This window comes from Phoenix dactylifera, chromosome 9 (genome assembly GCF_009389715.1).
Source record: "Phoenix dactylifera cultivar Barhee BC4 chromosome 9, palm_55x_up_171113_PBpolish2nd_filt_p, whole genome shotgun sequence".
Taxonomy (NCBI): domain Eukaryota; kingdom Viridiplantae; phylum Streptophyta; class Magnoliopsida; order Arecales; family Arecaceae; genus Phoenix; species Phoenix dactylifera.
In genome coordinates this window covers 16,518,528-16,541,351 of record NC_052400.1, presented here as the reverse complement: position 1 = coordinate 16,541,351, position 22,824 = coordinate 16,518,528, and the positions used below count along the sequence as shown (strand labels likewise).

At 42.4% G+C, this 22,824-nt stretch overlaps 1 protein-coding gene and 1 pseudogene across 1 annotated transcript; one reads left to right on the top strand and one right to left on the bottom strand.

Annotated features, from left to right (window-relative positions):
- The first annotated feature begins 9,519 nt into the window (after positions 1-9,519).
- On the top strand, positions 9,520-10,364 carry LOC103720555 (eukaryotic translation initiation factor 1A-like). The gene has a single exon (XM_008810348.4). It carries the CDS (start codon positions 9,612-9,614, stop codon positions 10,047-10,049), a length of 438 nt encoding a protein of 145 aa, XP_008808570.1. The 5' UTR covers positions 9,520-9,611; the 3' UTR covers positions 10,050-10,364.
- Positions 10,365-17,883: 7,519 nt separating this feature from the next.
- On the bottom strand, positions 17,884-22,370 carry LOC103720628 (annotated as a pseudogene).
- Positions 22,371-22,824: the final 454 nt, after the last annotated feature.

The following is a 22,824-nucleotide window of genomic DNA, read 5'->3' as shown; positions in this document are numbered from 1 at the left end:
GATGTCCCTACTAGATATCTAAATATTCTTTTAACAGCTTGCAAGTGTGATTCCTTAGGACATGCTTGGTATCTAGCACACATACAAACACTGAATAATATATCTGGTCTACTAGCAGTAAGGTAAAGTAAAGAGCCTATCATACCTCTGTACAATTTGCAGTCTATACTTTTACCTTTTTCATCCTTATCAAGCTTGCAACTTGAGCCCATGGGTGTGCTGATTTCTTTTGCATCCTTCATCTTGAATTTCTCCAACATTTCTTTGATATACTTGGACTGACTGATGAATATGCCTTCCTCTGATTGTTTTATTTGCAGCCCAAGGAAGAAGTTGAGCTCACCCATCATGCTCATTTCAAATTCTCCCTGCATAAGCTTGGCAAACTCTTGACAAAGACTATCATTAGTAGCACCAAAAATTATATCATCCACATAAATTTGTACAAGCAATAAGTCATTTCCTTTTCTTTTAATAAAGAGGGTTTTGTCTACATTTCCTCTCTTAAATTTGTTTTCAATTAGGAAATTACTTAATCTTTCATACCATGCCCTAGGAGCTTGCTTAAGTCCATACAATGCTTTATGCAATTTATACACATAATCTGGATGTAAGTGATTTTCAAAACCTGGAGGTTGTCCTACATAAACTTCCTCCATTATATAACCATTTAGAAATGCACTTTTTACATCCATTTGATAGAGTTTAAAGTCCATGAAGCATGCATATGCCAAAAGTAATCTAATAGCTTCTAATCTAGCAACAGGAGCAAAAGTTTCATCAAAATCTATTCCTTCCTCCTGATTATATCCTTTGGCCACTAGCCTAGCTTTGTTTCTTATTACTATTCCATCTTCATCTAGTTTATTTCTATACACCCACTTGGTGCCTATAATTGAAACATTTGGGGGTCTTTTCATTAGAGTCCAAACTTCATTTCTTTCAAATTGGTTTAATTCCTCTTGCATAGCGTTCATCCAATTATCATCTTTTTCAGCTTCTTCTAGTGATTTAGGCTCTATTTGTGAAACGAAAGCAAGATAATTACTAGTGTTTCTTAGAGAAGATCTAGTTCTTATACCTTGTGAAGGATCACCAAGGATTAGATCCTTTGGATGACCATGTGCATACCTCCATTCTTTAGGAAGATCTTGATTGTTTGATGGAGGTTGATCTTCTTCATCTTGCTGATTTGTATCTTCCTTAACCTCATCCTCATGTTGTTTGTCTTGTATGGAGAATTCCTTGATTCGGTCTTCAAGTATACCTGCATCAACATCTTCTTCTTTTCTAGAAGAATCTCCATTAGTTTCATCAAAAACAACATGAATGGATTCTTCAACAACGAGAGTTCTCTTGTTGAAGACCCTGTATGCTCTACTAGATGAGGAATAACCTAAGAAGATCCCCTCATCTGATTTGGCACTAAATTTACTGAGATTGTCCTTTCCATTGTTCAAAATAAAACATCGACAACCAAAAACATGAAAATAACTTATATTTGGTTTTTTGCCTTTTATCAATTCATATGGTGTTTTCTTTAAGATAGATCTAACTAAAGCACGATTTAAGATATAACATGAGGTACTTATTGCTTCAGCCCAAAAATACTTTGGTAGATCCGATTCGCACAACATGGTACGAGCCATATCTGCGAGTGTGCGATTCTTCCTTTCTACCACCCCATTTTGTTGGGGTGTCCTAGGTGCCGAGAAATTGTGATTGATACCATTTTCGTCACAAAACTTTTCAAAGTGTTGATTTTCAAACTCGGTACCATGATCACTCCTAATTGCTTTTAGCTTAAGATTGAGTTCATTTGAAACTTTATTATGAAACTTGATAAAAGCGGGAAAGGACTCATCTTTGTGTGCAAGGAATGAAACCCATGTAAAACGTGAAAAATCATCAACAATGACAAGACCAAATTTCTTACCCCCTAGACTAGCAGTTCTAGTGGGTCCAAACAAATCCATGTGAATTAGTTCTAAGGGTTTTGACGTTGAGACTATGTTCTTAGACTTAAAAGAACTTCTTGTTTGTTTTCCTAATTGACATGCCGCACAAATTTTATTCTTTTCAAAGTCTATTTTCGGTAGTCCTTTGACTAGATCCTTTGTAATCAATTTAGAAATTAAATCCATGCTAGCATGCCCTAACCTACGATGCCATAACCAACTAGTCTCATTGACTTTAGGATTCATGGCTACAAGACATTGGCCATCCTTCATGGTGAGATCATCAAGATCTACCATGTAAACATTTCCATGCCTATGTCCTGTGAGTATGATCTCATTATCAATTGGACTACTAATTATGCATAGTGACGATTCAAATGATACTTTAAAGCCCTTGTCACAAAATTGACTTATACTTAATAAATTATGTTTCAGTCCATTAACTAACAATACATTATCAATAAATGAGGAGGATGATATGGAGATTTTACCGACACCAATGATTCGGCCTTTAGCATTGTCTCCAAATGTGACTACTCCTCCTTCTTTTGATTCCAAGGTGACGAAGAGACTCTTGTCACCGGTCATATGCCTTGAGCAACCGCTATCAAGATACCACATTCTCTTTTTATTTTCGGCTGCAAGGCATACCTGCAAAATGATCATGTGAAGCTCTTAGGTACCCAAGTTTTCTTGGGTCCTTCGTGGTTAGTGTGGTTGGTTCCCTTAGGCACCCATACTTTAGTTATGTTTTTGGCTTTCACAAATGTACTCTTGTTAGTTTGGATTTTTCTTTGAATACAAGAGTAGACTTTATGTCCAGTCTTTCCACAATGAAAGCATGTAGGTTTTTCAGTTTTTACATCTTTCGCTTTTACAAAGAAATTCTTTAGATACTTTTGTTGTTTATTAGTTTTATAACCTAATCCGGCTTTATTAAAAACGGCTCTTTGATTTGAAAGAATGAGATTTAATTTTTCAGAACTTTGTGTGAATTTTTCAACAATTGGTTTGTACTTATGTACCTCATTCTTAAGATTCAAATTTTCTTTGACTAGTTCTTCCTTATCTTTTTTAAGAGATTCAACATTTTGTGCAAGTGAGGTATTAATATCGAATAGGGATTTTAATTTTAGATTTAATTCCTTAATTACTGTTTTTCCCTTTTCATTTTCAATACTAAGTTTTGAATTCTTAATTTCTAGGTTAGTAGTATTAATATTTTTAACACTCTCCTTTTCAATTAATAGGTTTTCAATGTCTTCCTTTAGTTTTTGATTGGAGGCTTTTAATTCTTTATTTTTTGCTCCTAACATACTACAATCACCCATAAGTTCTTGAAAAGCTTCATACAATTCTTCTAAAGTAAAATTTATGGTTGGGTTTTGACATACCTCGTCGTCCTCGAACGCCATGAAGCATAAATTGGCGGTCTCTTCCTTCTCTTCCTCGGAGGATGATGTGTCACTATCATCCCATGTTGCCTTCAATGCCTTCTTCTTCTTCTTTCCAAAATACTTGTTTTGTTGAGGGCATTCGGAACGAATGTGTCCCGGTCTCTTGCAATCATAGCATATGATTGGATCTCTTTCTTTTTCCTTTTCTTTTTCCCAATCATTTCTACCTCCAAATTTCTTTCTTGGGAAGGGTTTCTTCCTTCTCATGAATTTCTTAAACTTCCTAACTATCAACCCCAAGTCCTCATCTTGGCTTTCTTCTTCACTCCCACTGCTCTCTTCTTCACACACACTTGAGGTAGCCTTGAGTGCGATTGTCTTTTTCTTCGGCAACTCTTCTTCATGTTGCTTCATCGTGAGCTCATGCGTCATCAATGAGCCCAAGAGTTGCTCTAGCCCCAAGGTGTTGAGGTCTTTGGCTTCTACGATCGCCGTGACCTTTGCTTCCCATGCTTTTGGCAAAGACCTGAGAATTTTACTCACAAGTTCCGGGTTAGTGTAGGATTTACCCAAGCTTTTTAAACCATTAATTATATCCGTAAAGCGTGTAAACATGCATGTGATGGTTTCATTGGGTTCCATCTTAAACAACTCATATTTGTGAACTAGAATGTTCACTTTGGACTCCTTGACTTGATTTGTACCCTCGTGGGTAACTTCAAGCTTATTCCATATTTCCTTAGCGGAACTACATGTGGAGACTCTATTAAACTCATTTGCATCTAAAGAACAAAATAATGAGTTCATGGCTCTAGAATTGAGTTGAGCCATCCTATCATCATTCTCATCCCAATCCTCTTCAGGTTTGGGAACTCGAATGCCATTAACTATGTGTGATGGTTCTTGTGGTCCCTTGACTATAACCCTCCACAAGGCATAGTCTTGTGCTTGAATGAAGATTTTCATTCTAGTCTTCCAATAGGTATAATTTGTCCCATTGAAGAGTGGAGGTCTATTGGTTGCTTGCCCCTCGGCAGGAACATTGTTAAAGGGTGTTCCCATCTAGATCTTTGGCTAAGACGGTTAGGTCTTTCAAGAAATATAAGAGCACCTGCTCTGATACCACTTGTTGCCCAAAGATGGTCACCCAAGAGGGGGGTGAATTGGGTGTTTTAAAAAACTTTTTGACTAATTTAAGATTAAACCACATAAATATATAAACTAAAGCAAGGATAAAGGGATAAGAGAAGACAACCACAAGCACACGGTTTTATAGTGGTTCGGAGCCTTCACTGCTCCTACATCCACTCCCCAAAGCGCCTTTGGGTATTTCCACTATAATCCAAGATTACAGTACGGTAGTTTTGCGAGTTCACTACCCAACTCGTTGTTTTACACCGGGCTCACAACAAACCCTAAACCCCCAATTTCTCTTAGGCTTGGGACGCCTTTCCCTTGTTCCAAGTCCCTTGACTTGAACAAGCACCACGATAAAAGAGTGTACAAAAGAATATAAAAGCTCTAGAAAGCAAATATAGCACTTATGAACAATGAAATCCGGAAGAATCTTTTTGCCGTTGGAAGCGTGGGAGATGTTGATTCTTCCAAGGTAGACCGCGTAGGGTTGAGTGTGAGCTTTGATTCCCGAGCGCGCGAGAGTGGTTGAGCTTGAAATCACTTGGGAGACTTGAAAGTACTTGATTTCCTTCCTTGGATGCACTCACTCCCTTGAGCTTTTCTTTCAAACTTCTCTCTTGAATGATTTGCTTTGGGTTGGTGAAGAGTTGTTGAGAACCACTTAAGAGGTCCCTTTTATAGCCCAAAAAGCAAATATAGCCGTTAGAGACAAAAAGAGAAGGATTTGAAATTCAAAATCAAACCTGAAAAGCTGTCAGTCGCGTCCCAGGCGCTCCGGGGACGTCTCCGCTACAGCGAGAGACGTCTCACCTACAGGATTTTACTTTTTACTTTATCTGGGGTCGACTCGGCACTTTACGGGGACGTCTCGCCTTGTCTGTGCTTTTTGAGTGGGGACGACTCCGCTTCTTTGGGGACGACTCCGCTTCTTTGTCTCCGAAAAACTTGCCCTCTGGAATTCCCTGAGAGAGTCGTCTCCGCTCTTTCAGGGGACGTCTCCGCTTGTGTCCACTTTATGCGTGGGGACGACTCCGCTATCTCAGAGTCGACTCCGCTTCCTTATCACCGCAAAAACCATTCTCTGGAAAACCCTGAGAGAGCCGTCTCCGCCATCTTGGGGACGTCTCGGGGAGTCTCCTTTTTGCTTGCGGGGACGACTCCGCGTACAGCGGGGACGTCTCGCGCATATCCCTTGAGAAACGTCTTTCTGCCGCCACTGAGAGAGTCGACTCCGCTTCTGAGAGAATCGACTCCGCTAACGCGGGGATGACTCGGCAGGTGCCGGGGACGACTCCAAGTGTGCCAGTTCTTCCTGTTTGTGCCAGAGACGTCTCTGAAACTATCAGGAGACGTCTCGGCTGTCCCTGAACTTTTTCTTTAGCTCAAAATATTCTTCAATAAATTCATAAAAATTGTGGAAACTTGCCTAGACATTTCTTAACAATTTTCTAAGTAAAACACATGAATTCCTCAATCGAATTGTTAAGATATAATGAAATTTTACTCAGTGTTTTGTATTCATCAAAATCCATTAGGGGGTCAACAAGCTCCCTCCCCGTGGGCTCGGAGAGTCTGTTGAGGGCCTTCAGCCGTGGGTGTCCCCACCTCGGCTCAAACCCCCAAGGCGCCGCGGACGCCAGGAAGAAAAACTTCACCTTCCACTCGTGGATCGAGGAAGGGGCGCCCCGGAAGAGTGACATACCGCCCCGAAAGGCGAAATATAGCCACCCTGCGTCCGCCGGGTTCTTCTTTAACAGAAAACACCGGCGGAAAAGGCCTACCGTGATCGGGATCCCGTGCCCGAGGCACAGGGACAAAAACCCGATTATGGTCCTCCATGAGTTCGGAGCCAACTACGCCGGGACGAGCTGGTACTCGGCCAGCAAGCTGCTCACGAACTCATGGGTGGGAAAACGCAGGCCCGCCCAGAGTGTCTCGCGGTAAACCGCGATCCGACCTGGGGGCGGCTGCGTCACCCTGTCCCCCGGCCCTGCGGTTTCAAGACGAAACCCGGGCTGGAAGAAGAAACGGGAGCGGATTGTCTCCAGTTCCTCCTCTGACATATTCGACCCAACTTCTTCGGGACCGAGACTCATTCTCACAGAAGAATGGAGTAAAAATTAAGAGCAGAAAATGGAAGTTGGCAAGGAGAAGAAAAGAGGAAACTCTAGAGAAAACAGGAAGAAAACCTACTGGACATTGCCAGAAATTGCTCCGAGCACCGCCGGCAAAATTCGGTTGAGGGAGAAAACAAGGGAAAAAAGACGACGAAAATGAGGGAAAGCCAAACAAGACCTTTAGGGCAGACTCGTGGGGTTTATATAGACCCCCCTGACGGCCCAGATCGATGGGGTCGGTTCCCATCCCCCGATCGGGCTGCGCCACGTGGCGACCTCTGAGGCCGAGGCACTGCATCCACTCCGGATCAATAAATCGAATACGAAATCAAAGTGTTGTCCCATCGGATCTCGGGACCTCATTATGGGTCCACAGAACCCCATCGCCTCGAAGAATGAGCGGACGGCACCCCCGCTCCCCTCGTTTAATAAAATCTGGGACACGTGGAGCCCCGGTGTGGCCTCCACTCCTCCGAAATTATGACCCGGTAACACGAAATCGGAAGCGTCCGACCCCTGGTCATGCCGCGTGTCCGTTTTGAAACCCAAAATGGCACGCTCATTGATGAGCGGGAATTCTCGATTGTGGGGCCGAGGCGCCACCCCGTCGAACCCGAGGACCCTCATCCTGGGTCCGCCTCACAAACCAACCTTGGTAATCCAAGAGACACCGCCCCCGCTATAGTCGCCTTGAAAGACGTAGGGATATGGACCCCATCATTAATTCGCCGAACAAAGTAACCTCGAAACGCCCAAGGGCGCAGGTCCTACCACGAAAATTCCAAGAAACATGAGGGTGCGGACGAAGTTCGCCCCCCAACTTTAACGATGGACTTTACTTCCTACGTCCGAGCCCACAAGCCGCTCGAACTCGGAAGTCGGGGGGTAGTGTTGGGGGAATAAGGTTTTTCCCCTAAATGACACGAATGCCCCAAAGAAGCCGCACAATCGTCGACCCTGGAAGGCCGAAGTCGGCACCCGAACTCGGAACCTCCGACCTAAGAGAAACCCCAATGCCCGAGGCCTACTTTTGTCAGCCACCTACTACGGCTATACGTCTCCGAGATCCGGCCAGAGACCGTACTATGACGCCCCTCCGGCATTTATTGCGCATGACCGCTGTGATCCTCCGGCACACTCCACAATAAATATGGATCTCCAGCTTACTCCACAATAAATATGGATCTCCGGCTTACTCCACAATGAATGCGGATCTCCGGCTTACTCCACAATAAATGCGGATCTCCGGCTTACTCCACAATAAATGTGGATCTCCGGCTCACTCAACAATTAATGCACGTAACTCCTGTCATCTACGGACTCCCAGCTCTCCACGGCAAATAAGCCCAGCAGAGTCTAGTCAACTGTGATAAGTCTCTGATCTCGGCCATACCTCCGACACTGATGCAATAAATTCGCCTGGTAGCGTGCTAGTTCGGGTTGTACAACGCCCTCATCGCCGACATCAGTGCAATTATTCGCCTGACCAAGCGCCGACCTGAACGACATGCCGAGCCGTACTACGGCTTCGCCCCGTTACATCGCAGGTAAACCGACCCCCGGTCTATAAAAGGGGGTTGGAAAATCGATACTGAGGACACGCACCGTTTACCTCTACTCTACACGATTTGCCCCCTCCCTGACTTGAGCGTCGGAGGGCCGGCGCCGGGAGACCCGGCCACCGGCTCGTGTGCAGGCACCCAGACGGAGGACGCCGCCCACTGTCGGATCGTCGCCCAGCCGCGGGAATCAGCCGCTCCTTCTCGCCGATCGCCCCAGACGGAGGACGCCGCCCGTCGACGAACCACCGCCCTACCGTGAGTAACCACCTCCCGCTCCCTCTCCTCGACCGAAGATTGCCCCCGGGTCCAATTTCCAGCAACAGAAACGATGAAATGAGCTCAATTAGTACAACCTTAAGCTAACCTTTCATGCTGCCATGGCCTTTCAGAGTTCATGGTAATAAAGTATCCGTCACCAAGAAGTATACTTTCTTGAACTTGATGGTTCTTAACCGGACGGCAGAACTTGCCCTGAAATTATGGCAAAACTTTCTTGAATTTATGGTGAAAATTTGGTATGATGGTGGCATCGTAGTAGTTGCTTCAAACCACATGTGGCAATGTAGACATCATCTTGGCATTTCATATTTGTTCTCTATCAGTTTACTTTTAAGTACCTTATGGACGAATCACTTTACTAAACTTTAGTCCTCCATAACAATTTGATTTTTTTTAAGATAAAAGGGAGCAAACCTATCCTTTGTTTAATTATCTAGGCCCAAATCTTGATATGCACCATCAAGATTGAAACACATGCAAGCCTAAACTAACAAACAAAACTAGTCGACCCTTTTCTTATCGGCTAAAAAAATTACTGCAACCATTGTAACTAAATCCAAACCATACTTAAAAAAAAAAATTTAATCCAAATAAAATTCAATTGTGCTAGGCTATCTGAAGCAGACTTAAATCCATGTTCTATAAACTATGGGTAAAGTTCAGGTTGCACCAGGATGGGGAAGGTAGAATCATCATACCATACATGTGGGTCCTCTTGGAATTAAGCCCTATTGTACAATACCAAGCCGATAAATTAGGCTGGATCAGGTTGTTCAACAGCCCACTACGTCTGTGCCCAACCCAACTCGACCCAGTTAGGTTGGACTGTCATTACGCTAGCCCAGCCCAAGCCCAGCCCATCCTTAATATTCATCCTTTTGGAACGCGAGACGCCGTTCGCTAAATTGTATGGGCTATTAGGCCCAATACTCCGATTCCACCCGCACGCTCATGCGTATCCACTTCAAGATTCGCGCACAAGGGGACCACTGGAACGGACGGCTGCCCACGCGCCGATAATTCCGTGTCCGCATAGGAAGCTGAATAAATACACTCCTTCACCGCCGCCGCCTCCTCCTCTCTCTCTCTCTCTCTGGAAAAGAGAGTTCCCGAGGAATCGCGAGCTAGGGTTCGGGTTCCGGCGAGCCGCCGCTGCTAGAGATGCCGAAGAACAAGGGGAAGGGAGGCAAGAACCGGAAGCGGGGGAAGAACGAGGCCGATGACGAGAAGCGGGAACTGATCTTCAAGGAGGACGGCCAGGAGTACGCCCAGGTCCTCCGGATGCTGGGCAACGGCCGCTGCGAGGCCATGTGCATCGACGGATCCAAGCGCCTCTGCCACATCCGCGGCAAGATGCACAAGAAGGTATGGATCGCGGCCGGCGACATCGTCCTCGTTGGCCTCCGCGACTACCAGGACGATAAGGCTGACGTCATCCTGAAGTACATGCCCGACGAGGCCCGGCTCTTGAAGGCCTATGGCGAGCTCCCGGAGAACACCCGCCTCAACGAGGGGATCGGCGGAGGTCTTGATGAGGAGGACGAGGGCGCCGGCGACGACTACATCGAGTTTGAGGATGAGGACATTGACAAGATCTAAGAGAGCTTGGGGGATCATCTGCCTTCGATCTTCTCTTTTCCTCCTTCCGTGCTTCTTATGTTTCTGTTCTGTGAGATGTCTTTCTTTTAATAGGTAAAAGCTTGAGGTAATCTGGTATGATGGACATATATTCTTATTATTATGAAGAAGAAGATGATGATGGCAGTGGGCTTGGGTATGCTTGGCCATCCTGTAACTCTTGGATTCGGCGTGACTGGTGATGATGATCACTGGAATTATTAGGGTTCACACTTTATTTTACTGTTTATCGAATGTGAATGGAATAATAACTCTTTGTTACTATTAAAAATTTCACTTTGATGTGTTTAATGATTGAGCGAATTGAATGCTTCCTTGGATAAGGGCTGGATATGGACAATTGCCAGGAAAAATTGATAATACGATGTGATTTTGGTAATCAGAGAGATGAAAAAAAATTGTGAATTGTGATTTTTTCAAAAAATTTCCCTGCAGAATACGTGACATTGTTTTCTTTCTCTGAGTTAGAGACTTTCTACTGTTCTACTTATGGCACAGGGAGGTTTGTTGTTTGATTTGTTTGATTGAGTGCATATTGTATGATGTATGGAATCAATTTGCAGGTTGTGATCGATGTGATTAATATATATGACACAGTATGCCGCAGATGTATGTAGATAGAGACACTATGATTTCCCCCCTATGGCTGCTTACTTGGTACTTCAATTGAGGGGCTTGTGTGTTCTGTATCCATGGTTATTTTCTTAGAAAATTTTACCTGTACTTGTTTAGTGTTTTGATGGATACAACATAGAGCTCATCATGTATTTCACTGTCCGTACAAGTTGTCATTGGTGACCTTGTTGTTGCTTTTCTTTCTGTCCCCCTGTTATGAATTGTATGCCTTCTCTTTATATATGTTTTGATTTGCTGGTGTTTTTGTTGTTGCCACGTGTACATAATATTTGAATGGCTCTTATCCTTCATAGATGGACTTCAAACCTAATCTTTATCTTTAGTAGCATGGAACAAAGAGAGAAAAATGGATTTTAAATTAAATTTGAATTACATATAGACAACATATTTCTGTTATTTGGATATGTCTATCTATTATATGAGTGCCTATTCATAACTAAAATATGTCATAATGGTGTTGGAACACCTATACTAATGTTTGACACATGCAATTCACATGTTTTTCTCTCTAGGATGGCATCATTTCGGTTGTTCTTTTTTTATTTTTTTTTTCTTTTCTAGTTGGAGAGGGATTAGTGAAGAGGGAGGCTGATAGAAAAGAAAGTGCCTGATAAAATAGTATCAATCATGTTTTTTTTTTTGAATCTTCCAATAATATTGGGATCTGAAATTCTGGCTATGGAAGGATATTTGAATCACAAAGAGAGTCCGGTCACATACCTTCTGCCACTAAAATAGTACAAATAGGCTGAATGAGTAATCTGGAAATAATATTTGGTGAATTGTGAATAAGGCGGACTCTGCGTTTGGGAGGATTGGATATTAGTTGCAGGATTCTACCAAAAATCTGATATATTATAGTACTCAATAATCTGTCATGTGAAAAACCTCCTATGGTTAGGACTTAGGACTTGTTGCTAAGTCGGTCACAGGTGGATATGAAACACTTTTGTGGGCATTTTACTCACTTAGATGAGGTGAATTTATTTTGTTTCAGAAATTGTTTCAGTGATTTACGAAGACACATGGCTTTTGTCTTGGAGTAGTAAGATATCATGGGAGAGAATTGAGAGCGGGCATGGCATACATGTTTTATGGAAATGATTCCATAGGAATTGCTATAGCTGATGGAAAGAATAATTTTCAAGGAACCAATATCATCATGGATCTGTATTCTAGAGTAAATGTGTTTCCTATTATGTTAGGGGGTTGAGTATAAGTTGGTAGCCTAAGTTTAACATTTAGAAATTTCTACTGAAACTTTAGTTGTCACTAAGTCTGTATCGTGGCTTATGTTGTATTGATGTTTTTATTTGGATTTGTATGTCCCTGGCTCTGAAACAAGATTGAACCGGAAAGGCTTGAGTTTTCTGGTTACAGACCTATAAAAGACGGAGGGAGCAACAGATCATGGACTTTATACTTTTTAATTTAGAGTCTTTCAGTTATTTCTATCGATTTTACTATTTCTTGATTTGCTTTCTGTTTGTTCAGGGGGCTTTGGCCTAATTTTTACTTTCTCTTGGTATTTGCTAATATCAAAATCTGAAGTGGTGACAAATGTGAAATTAGCTGATTTTCTTGATCTCATGGCTTAAATTTCCTCTTCTTCTTCTTCTTCTTCTTCTTTTTGCTGACATGGTTCGACAGTTGTGGATGCTGCATTTATAATCTAAGTTTTAGATGCAGCAGCATCTTCTATGCCGCATGATGTTTGCTTGCAGATAAAGGAAATATGGGCAATGAGGTTTCTTTATGCCCAGATTATGAGAAGATCAGATGTAGCCTAGATATCAAATGCTCTTCGTCAGTTCCTTTTCATGTCCATAAAACAATTGAACCTCAGAAACAACAATATCTTCCATTTCCATAGCATAATTTTGTCATCTTGCAAGCTTGGAGACTGTCAAACATTTATCTAATGGTGCTTTATATACAGCTGTTCCTTGCTCTCCGTTGCATTACTTGGTGATCTTATCATCATAAAGGAAATTTGTATGGGTAGTTCAGACAGTCTAAGACGATTATGAGATGCGAGCATCTTATGTAGATGCCCGGATTCGGTGCTTAATGTTCTGTTGTAAGAAAGATCTGAGCTTTGTGTGGATTGCTTGATCGATATTTAATTGTTATATAATACTTTTTATATAATAAATCTTGATTTGCTTTTTGAGCTTGATGATTGTGCTACTGGGACAAGAGGCCTCATGATAGGCCCACAGTGTTGCTACAGTGCTTATGCATTATGCATGTTTTGTTGGTTACTAACAGAAAGTTATAGTCCTGTCTTGGGGTATTTTCTGACCGAGTTGTGTGGGGTATTTTCTTGCTGAGTTGTCCACCTGTTTTTGTATTTGTTCATGAAGATTCAAAATCCATGCAATACTGGTTACATTACCCATCGCGATTCTTTTATTTATGATTCCTAGATGGTTCGTTCTTATTCAATTTTCAGTAGTGAATTTGTGTTCAATCCCTTTATATCCTCCATTTGTTGCTTATGGTGATGATATTGCCACAGGGGTCCAGCTTGCTGGTACAACTTTGGATCAATTCTATATTTCTATCGCATACCCTTTCTGATTGAACTTGTGTTTAGTGGTCGTGATGGATCTTAACAGCAGTTCTTAGTGCTTGCTGTCACTTGATCCGAAGGCTATTGGATTTGGCTTGTTGTAATTAGTTGTGGTTTTGCTGAGATGAAGCCTTGCTTGTTACCTGCTTTTCCTGTGGAATTAATTATCAGAGCAGGGCTTGGATGTTAGACTGTCTAGAAAATTTATTTTTTTTGTTTTTAGCATCCTAGATTACTTTTGTTAATTGCAGCAAGCCTTTTTCTATTCATATTAAGGGAAGGGACAAATAGAAGAGGCTATGCAGTGAAAGCTGGTGACAAATTTTTAGTTATAGACTTTGGCATAGCAGGAAAGAAATTAACTAATTCATGCTGCCCTTGCAGCATATCTCTCAAACAGGAACCTTCAGCTTGTATTTGGTTCTGAGCAAGGATAGTCTCCTCTGGAGAGGCAACTTCTCATCTTTCTTCCCCGTTGTATCTAGATGGTAAACAATTCTTTTTAAGGGGTTGTCATTACCTCTTCACGTTGCTGTAATAACTCATAACAACTCAGAACCTCACCTAAAAAGGCTAGCCGAAAGATATTATTTAGATTTTTTGGTTCTGTATAAATATTCGAGATCCATCCAGCGTATAGCTGATGTGAGACTAAATATACGTCCGCACGGATCCTTATAGTTGTCAAGTCAGATTGTTAGTCGAGTTGGTTATTCAGCTAATTATCAACGTAGCTTCTACGAAATAGATTGTTTGCAGGCTAACTAGAGTTGGGCACTGGGCCGGGCCGCCCACGGCCCGGCACGGCCCGGCACGAAGCGGGCCATGCCTGGCACGGCCCATTTAAGGGGGCCGTGCTGGGTCACAGGTTACTGGCCCGCGGGCCGAGCCCGGCACGGCCCGCTTCGGACCTGGGCCGGCACGGCCCGCTCTAGGCCCGCGGGCCAAGCACGGCACGGCCCGCGGGCCAGCCCGGCACGGCCCATAAGGGCCTGGGCCGGGCTGGCCCGCGGGCCTGGCATGGTCCGGGCCTGGGCCCGGCCCGGTCCGATAAAAATTAATGCTTCATAAATTTTTTTAATAAATTAATAAATATTGAAAACTAAGGATTTATGAATATAAAGCCACCGGAATGGTGGGGGGTTTGGCATAGACCCCTACCAGTTTATTAATTTAAATCAAAATGGTACATGAAGGGAGGTTTGGACCTTGGTCTGACCTCCAGAATACAATAAGAAAGGGCCGAGGTTTGGACCTTGGTCTGACCTCCAGCATACAATAAAAATGTACAATTATAAAAAATTAAGAAATCCTACTAATCATCAGTGATTCAGTGAATCAGTATTCACTCTTCAGTCTTCAGTAGTGTTTGTATCATCATCATCAGAGGATGTTGTATTATGTCCACCTTTATCTTGAAGTCTTGCCTCAGCATCCAACCAATCTTTGAAGCAGAGAAGCTTCTCCACCGTTTCGCCCGTCATCCTACTTCTCTTTTCGTCAAGAACACGCCGACCTGCACTAAAAGCGGATTCTGATGCTACCGTGGACATCGGCACAGCTAAAATATCGCGTGCAATTGCAGGACATAACAGGATATTGATTTCTAACACTCTTTCACCAAGATAATACATCTAGATTCTCTATTTGATTTTTCATCATATGCAGACTGAAGATCATTTCGTAAATAAATTCTAGTTCACTACTTAAAGATGAAGAAGATGAAGATAAACTTGAAGCATGTGTGTGTCTTTTCTGTGCAATGAATGGAAAAAATAGATGACGAACGAGAACTACTAGAAGAAGAAATAGAGGTTTGTATTTGTGTTCTAGATCCACGAATTTTTTCATCATATATAGCATAAATATCATAAAGAAGTTGTTTTACCTCATTTTTAGCAGGTTCAGGATCTTTAATCATATTTTCACAGTATACATCACGTAAAAATTAAGCACGCCATTTAATTTAACTCTAGGATCAAATACAGCAGCTAAGTTATGCATAGGACATATCTTGTCCCAATACTCATTTCCATTTAGATTCCTTAGGTCCAATAATAGGCATTAAAACATCATCATATCTATGTTCTGAAAATTTTTGACTAATTATATATGCTGTTGTAAAAATGACATGAAGTTGGATAATAAATACCAGAAAGAACATTGGGTAGCATTATAAAAACTAAGCAAAAAATCTTCCAAAATTTTTCCTTTATTCCAATCAGTTTCAGTCAATGTAAAGCCTAATCCACGATCATTAATATATGCACTTAATAAGTTTTTATATAGGTATGCATCATGTATCAATGCTATATGTTGAGTTCCAACGAGTAATTAACATCAAGTTTAAACTTTTTTAAAACGTTTACCATGATTTATACATAGTTCCTTAAATTCTTGAAGTCTTGATCTTGAAGCATGAATAAAAGAAACTGCATTTCTAATTTTACCAATCACATCTTGAATCATACCCATGCCAGCTTGAACAGAAAGATTTAAGATATGACATGCACATCTAATATGCAATAAATTCCATCTAACATGGGATGCAATGAGTCTTTTAATAATGCAACAGCAGAATTATTATTAGATGCATTATCAAAAGTAATAGACATAATTTTTATCATTAATATTATATGAAGCATGCAGTTTGATAATGATATTTGAAATTTGTTGCCGCAGAATGTGGAAATCAAAAGCACGAAAAGCAAGAATACGTTTATTTAATTGCCAATCATTATCAAATATAATGAGCAGTAATGGCAATAAAACAATTACTACCTACAGATGCTGACCAAATATCAGAAGTTAATGAAATTTTTACATTTAAAGTAGAAAGTGTTTCAATTAAACTTTGTTTCATTGCTAAAAAGTTAGTCATAGCTACTCTTCTAAATGTACGCCTACTAGTTCTTTTGTAAGCAGGTTGTAGGTTTAATTGAACATATTCTTCAAAATTAAAAGATTCACATAAACTAAAAGGTAATTCATCCTTAACTATCCATTTTACAAGTGCTTTTCTTTGATTTTCATGATTATATGCAAAATTACCTACAAGTAATCCCCCTTGTATATTAAGGGTACTTTGAGTTTGAGCATGAGAATCATGCATCCTATGACTCTCTTGATGTCTTTTAAATGCCCTGTTCCCCCACTACTACTACAACTATAAAGTTTGGCACATTTTTTACATTTAGCTTTCCAGACTCCATTAACCATAACTCTATCAAATTCATTCCATACAGCACTAGTCCTCTTAAGAGAAGAGGTTTGATCTTCACTCGGTTCACTAGTTCTAGAGGAACTAGGAACATGGGGTTGGGGATTAGTTTCTTCTCCCTCAGAAACAGGAGGAATGCCAAACTGACTTTCCTCAAAAGATGACATATCTAAATTGATGAATTCAAAAAATAAAAACTAACCACAAGGAGGATTGGAGGAATTGAGTAGAGGGTCGGAGGGCAGAGGCAGAGCCGCAGAGCCGAGATTCTGAGCTTCCTCTTGTGCTCTCAACAGGAGTGACCTTCTCTTCTCAACAGGAACCTCCTCTTGTGTAGCACTTGAACACTTGCTAAATGCCAACTAAAAATTAAATTGCTAGAAGAGCACTTTAGAAGAGAGAAATAATAGTAGTAGAGAAGGAGAGAATAGTTGGTTTGGTGTAGTGAGAATGAGGGAGGAAAGGGCTATTTATAGAAGCCTAAAATTTTTTTTCCCAAATACCCCCTCAATTCAGCCGTTATTGGACTGTTGGGAGGGGTAAAAATGTCATTTTCCCAAAATAGCCGTTTGGAAACGGCTATTTTCCTCCCCCCCTCTCCAGACGGGCCGTGCCAGGCACGGCCCGTTTGCGCCCGTTTACGGGCCGTGCCTGGCACGGCCCGTGGCGTGCCGTGCCCGGGCCCGCCCCGCCAATAGACGAGCCTGGGCCGGGCCGGGCTTCCTTTTGCGCCTGAGACGGGCCGTGCCGGCACGGCCCGTTTAGACCTTGGGCCCGGTGGGGCCTGGGCCGGGCCGGCACGGCCCATGCCCAACTCTAAGGCTAACTATTGTATTTTCTTCAAGGTGGCTTTGTGTTTTCAAGAAGCATGAAACATTAATATATGCAATATCCCTGATTGTGGTAGATCCTGCATGGTAACATAAATAATGCACCACACAGTACTGGCAGGATCATGTAATCACAAGCCATTAAATGATATACGAACAACCATGATTGTGGGATCCCGTTTGAATTAAAACAGAGCTCACCACAAAGCCTCGGTCATAATTATATCTGAAACATTCTATGGCCCGGCTTGGTGAACTTCTTTGATAATGAGTGCTGATTGCTTATCATCATTATATCTACTAGTATGTACATGTGCATTACACACAACTTGGCAAAGTCTGAAGCCAGTATCTGGAAAAAATAATGGAGTCGAAGCTGGGATACAAACGAAACGGGAGAGTTTTGCAAGATTTCAGACTGCGTTATCAAATTGTCTAAGATTCTATTTGTGGAAGAGTGTTCACGAAGAACTTTTTTATATTGATAATCATCATTCTTACCTATATATATATATATATATAACCCTTATTTTCTTGATGCTGGATAGAGACATAGGCATCATCATTTTTCATCATATACATCAGATGATGGCCATGGGTCCAGAGCCTTCGAGACACGGATACCAAGTCTAACATGCTACTCGCAATTAACATTGAAAGGAAGAGGAAATATCTAGTCCCTTCGGAATGGGGGATATTTACACATATATACATGCATACATACATGCATACACATGTACATATATGCATACATACATATGTATATGCAAGTATACGCATACATTTGTATGTACGGATGGATGGATGCATGTATATGTATATATGTGTATAGTTACAGACATGCGGAGCCCTTGTCACATCTCATGGATTTCACTCTTGCAGCCATTAGAAGGTGTATTGCTGATCTTGCTTGCATCTGCCTCACCACCACCACCACCTCGGCCAACCCCATCTCCGCTGCCTTCTTCTTCGCCTCCATCTGTTCCTTGGTGGACTTGTAGTATACGACGTGCAATATCAGTTGTGCTGCCGCAAACATTACTCCAAGCGCGTTTGGTATCTGCCACAAACACAATAATATCATTTCACAAGGCAACGAAGAAGTTTTCATGCCCTGAAGTAGATCCGAACATTGGAATTAATGCATCAGCCAGCAGTGACCATCTGACTCATTGTAGGTTGCTAGCTAGCTTAGAATGCATGAGAGGTGGTCGCATATATAGTATACTTTTATGCACCATATCCTCTATAAACTATATTATGGGAAAACTCATTCAAATTTGACAAGTAATGGATATTGTAGGCGAAAATGAGTCTCGGTGGGAATTTTATCTCCAATCACTTCTTTCACTCTTCGAAAGAATCGAACTGGAGAGGAATATAATTCCAGTTCAGAGATGGGATGACACAATGGATTTTGTTGTCAGCGAAAATGAGTCTAGGTGGGAATTTTATCTCCAATACATCTTTCACTCTTCGAAAGAATCGAATTGGAGCGGAATATAATTTCAGTTCAGATATGGGATGACACAATGTATCAGCACTCTGAGATAAAATTGGTTTCTATTGTACTGCTTCTGTTCAAGAAATGCCAGATCAAACCTGGACCCTTGTCATAGCTAGTCTTCCGGGCGTATTACTAAGAGGTGCAACTAAGCTAGATTGACCTCAATCTTGCTAACTTACAGCCAACTAGATGGAATATCCAAACGATCAAGATAATCCATGCTTCAAACCTAAACTAAGTTTCTCTAACCAGGTTCAGAATGTTTGCTCGGCGGATGCATGTCTACTTCAGACACAACTCGGGCCTGGCTGAAACTAGAGTACTAAATCCAAAAGGAAGTTGGCTCTTACACTCGATGCTCACCAAAACAAACTCATGCCAGGCAAGACCCAGCATACCCACTTCAACTTTGTTAATGACCTTACCTGTAGCTTTTAAGCTCCACTGACACGTAGGACACCTCCAACTTTTGTCGTGGGGAATTGGACCCAGAGAGAGAGAGAGAGAGATGATACATGGGTCATAGATAGAAAGAGAGAGAGAGAGAGGCTTACAATGATGTATGGGTCGAAACGGATGAGAGCATAGGCAGTCCAGCAAGCGCCGTTGAGAAAGAGGCTAGCGAGAGAAATAGAGGCATGAATTCCACGCTCCTCGTCTGTATCACCAATTTCTGCCAACCAAAATCGCCAGCCATGTAAATGCACATAAATACATCATAGCACTCGCCACATTCCAAGGTCTTGCATGTATGCCAACTCATACATACAAGCTTTCCGCACATGACAATGGACACGAAGCAATGCATGGAGACAAGTTCTTCGTGATGCAAGCACATGAAAGCCATCATATTAGACGGGTATGTCATGCTAAGTGACATTATATGCAATTACTTTTGTTACACAATTATTCTCCAAAAATATATTTCCACTACATGAAAACATAGAATAACATCAAAGTGGTCATGGTGATAATAACTTCATAATGGCCATGGTGATGGTGGTGATGAGCATAGTAACAGAGCTGGTCTTAGGCACGTACATACCATGACGGACAAGGGAGAAGCATACATCCATGGCACACAAAAGACGCACATGACACCGACGATCAGGAGCGGCGCTCATACGTGTGGGCGAGCGTGAGAACGAGCAGGGCGACGATGCCGACGAAGACAATCTCGCCGAGAAGCATTACAAGCACCATGAGTCTCTTGCTCCTTTGGGAGTAGAGGAGGAAGAGAGCACAAAAGAGAGCTCTATGATAACTCCTGACCCATTAATGGTTGTGACCAGGATGCTATGGGTGCACCATGGGCAGCCCATACACCACCACATCATGCAGTTGAAAAGGGTGGCTAGGTATGGGAATGGTGAGAAGTCCTCCACCGATCCTTCTTCCAATATTCTAACGAAAAGTTGGCCTGCGATCCATAGAGAGAAATCCAAGTCATCTTGCAATAAAGACTCTCAATGTATATGGAAGACTAATTAGCATGAGAACTTTGAAGAGCCATGCTTACACTGGAGACAAGAACAACCCTAGTGCAATTGCATTTCCTGCAACAACGCGCATTAAAAAAAAACAAAGAAACTATCACTACCGATCTCTTTAAGAAAGCAATAGCTAGTTGACACATCCAGATGGTTGGACAATGAACAAGCAGCATCACTAGATGAAATCCGAAATGAATGGAAAACAGATGTCAACGTTTCCTAAAATGAGAGAGCAAATGCTCATGGTATCATTTTGTAAAGAGATGAACTAAAATCAATACTGTTTGCATAATGAAAGGAAATAAAATATGGTGCTCATGATCTGTTCCACACTGAAAAAGCATATCCATCAAGTCAACACATGAACTCAATGAGAATCTTACCATATGCATGAGTTCTAAGATATATAAGAGTCAAGCATGAAGACATCTAAGAATTTACATCATCTAAACAAAAAGAAATATCATCGACTCGACCGACCTAGATCCAACTGCGTCCTGATGGCTTCGGATGAAAACCATGGCTACCTAAAGCCTCAGCTGAGCGGAAAAAAAAACCAGACAAAAAATAATAATAATATAGTAAAGAAACGCCAGACCGCGTAAAGAAGGCAACTTTTGGGGAGAGGGGTGGGGGGCTGTTTATATAGAGGATATGGCCCGGTCCTCGTCATTTTATCTAAACTTCCTATATTACATAGAGGTTTTGAACGCATGACATGTAATTGGCTGGATATAGATAGAATTGAACACTTGGAGGGTGGCAGAGAAAAGAGGAAGACGACGAAGACAATGGCACTTCTTCGAGAAGTTCAAAACCCTAGTGCGAGCACCCCCATTCCATGTTTCAGGCTGTGATTGCATTCAAACTGTTTTATTATTATTATTATTGTATTATTATTATTACTTTACTTTTTTCTTTCGACGAACTCGAGCCGAAGCGGCTGAACTGCAACGCTTATTTCTCAGGCGTACGTTACAGTACTTATCCATTGATATATTCCGTATAAGAAAACAGCAGCTGTTGGAGACCTAAAAGTCAATGGAACACGTGTCAACACGTGTTAATCATCCGGCCTTCTCAACCCCAACAAGCACTGATCATGAAAAGAAATAGTAGTCTCTGTACTGTGATCTGCTTTTGTTTTATTTTTTTTATTCAGAATTATTGATCAAGAATAGCATGCATATTATAAGATAATAAAAAAAAGACAAGAGATGTCGCCAGAAGACTTTAATGCTCGTGCATTTTTTTCCATAGCCCGATGCCATCAGGGTATGGCTGCGGAGAAAATGTCCTCGGGACAGCATCATCATCTTTTGGTGTACGTGCATTTTGGCTCGTTCGTTCTCCTTGGGACGAATGAGGGCGAACGCATGGCAACGGATAGCCAGCTATCAGCTCCCAGGATTCAGAAGAAGGGTTGTCTCTAATTCAACCATCTTGCGTCGAAAAGCGACGTCTTTCTCTGTCATGCAGGGCCCATTAAGTTACTGCAGGGCCAAGTGGGAGGCCCGTGTTCTTTTTTTTTCCAGCCAGGGCCAAGGGCTCACCCACGAGTGGCCCGAGATGGTCTGAGACTGCCCAGCTTACTAACTAGGAGAGGATTAGAGTCTTCCCACTCATGTATGGCTGCCGTGATTCGGTGGAGACTATCCGTCATATTTTGTTTAAGTGCTCCGGGCTACTCAGGTCTGTAAGAGAGCATAGTTTCCCCTTTCGAGATCCGGTTTTGCGGTAGAGACTTTCTTAGCAGGTTAGAGCTACTGTAGCGGTTACCAAGCACTATTGGGTGGGGCATGCTGCGGTTTACTTGGTTATCATATTTGGTTGAGAATACCAGAGTCTTTGAGGTAGGAGGGCCCCCTGAGGTTGTTGTTGGCGAACTCTCCATCAGGCACGGGGAGGTCATTGAGTCGTTTTGAGTTGGATTCACCAATGATAGCTAGGGACATCTGGGACCCTTTGCACCATAGCGCCCAGGTTTGTTCTTGTCTCTTGGGAGCCCCACCTCTGGCCATCTTAAGGTGATTTCGATGGGAGTATGCCTGCCAGTGGAAGATTGGGCAAGAGTGGCTTTTGTGATCAGAGCCACGGCGCCGGCTGATTGCTGCTGGGGGGATGTCGTCCTCTGAGCCTCGACATTCGGGGCGAAGCTCAGGACTGCATAGATGGGATTATCCATGTGAGATATGTGTTGGGGGCGGACGGATCACTTTTAGGAGGGGACTCGGCTTTGATTGATCGCCTTCCGGTGGGAGGCGGGGTGGTGGGGCACCCCATTTTTGTGTGACATGCGACGGATGCTACGGGATTGCCGGGCTATTCAATCAGACATGTCTTCAGGAGGCGAACCGAGCTGCTGATTGGGTCGCCTCCTTCGCTGCGCAGCAATTCAGGAGAGTTTCTACGGATACAGGAGGTTCTAGTTCCGACTGACTTACTAGTATTTTGTTGTAAGGTAGCTGGATGTGC

Excerpts from the sequence above, each read along its gene's own strand:
- LOC103720555 (XM_008810348.4), top strand. The coding sequence starts at position 9,612 with ATGCCGAAGAACAAGGGGAAGGGAGGCAAGAACCGGAAGCGGGGGAAG.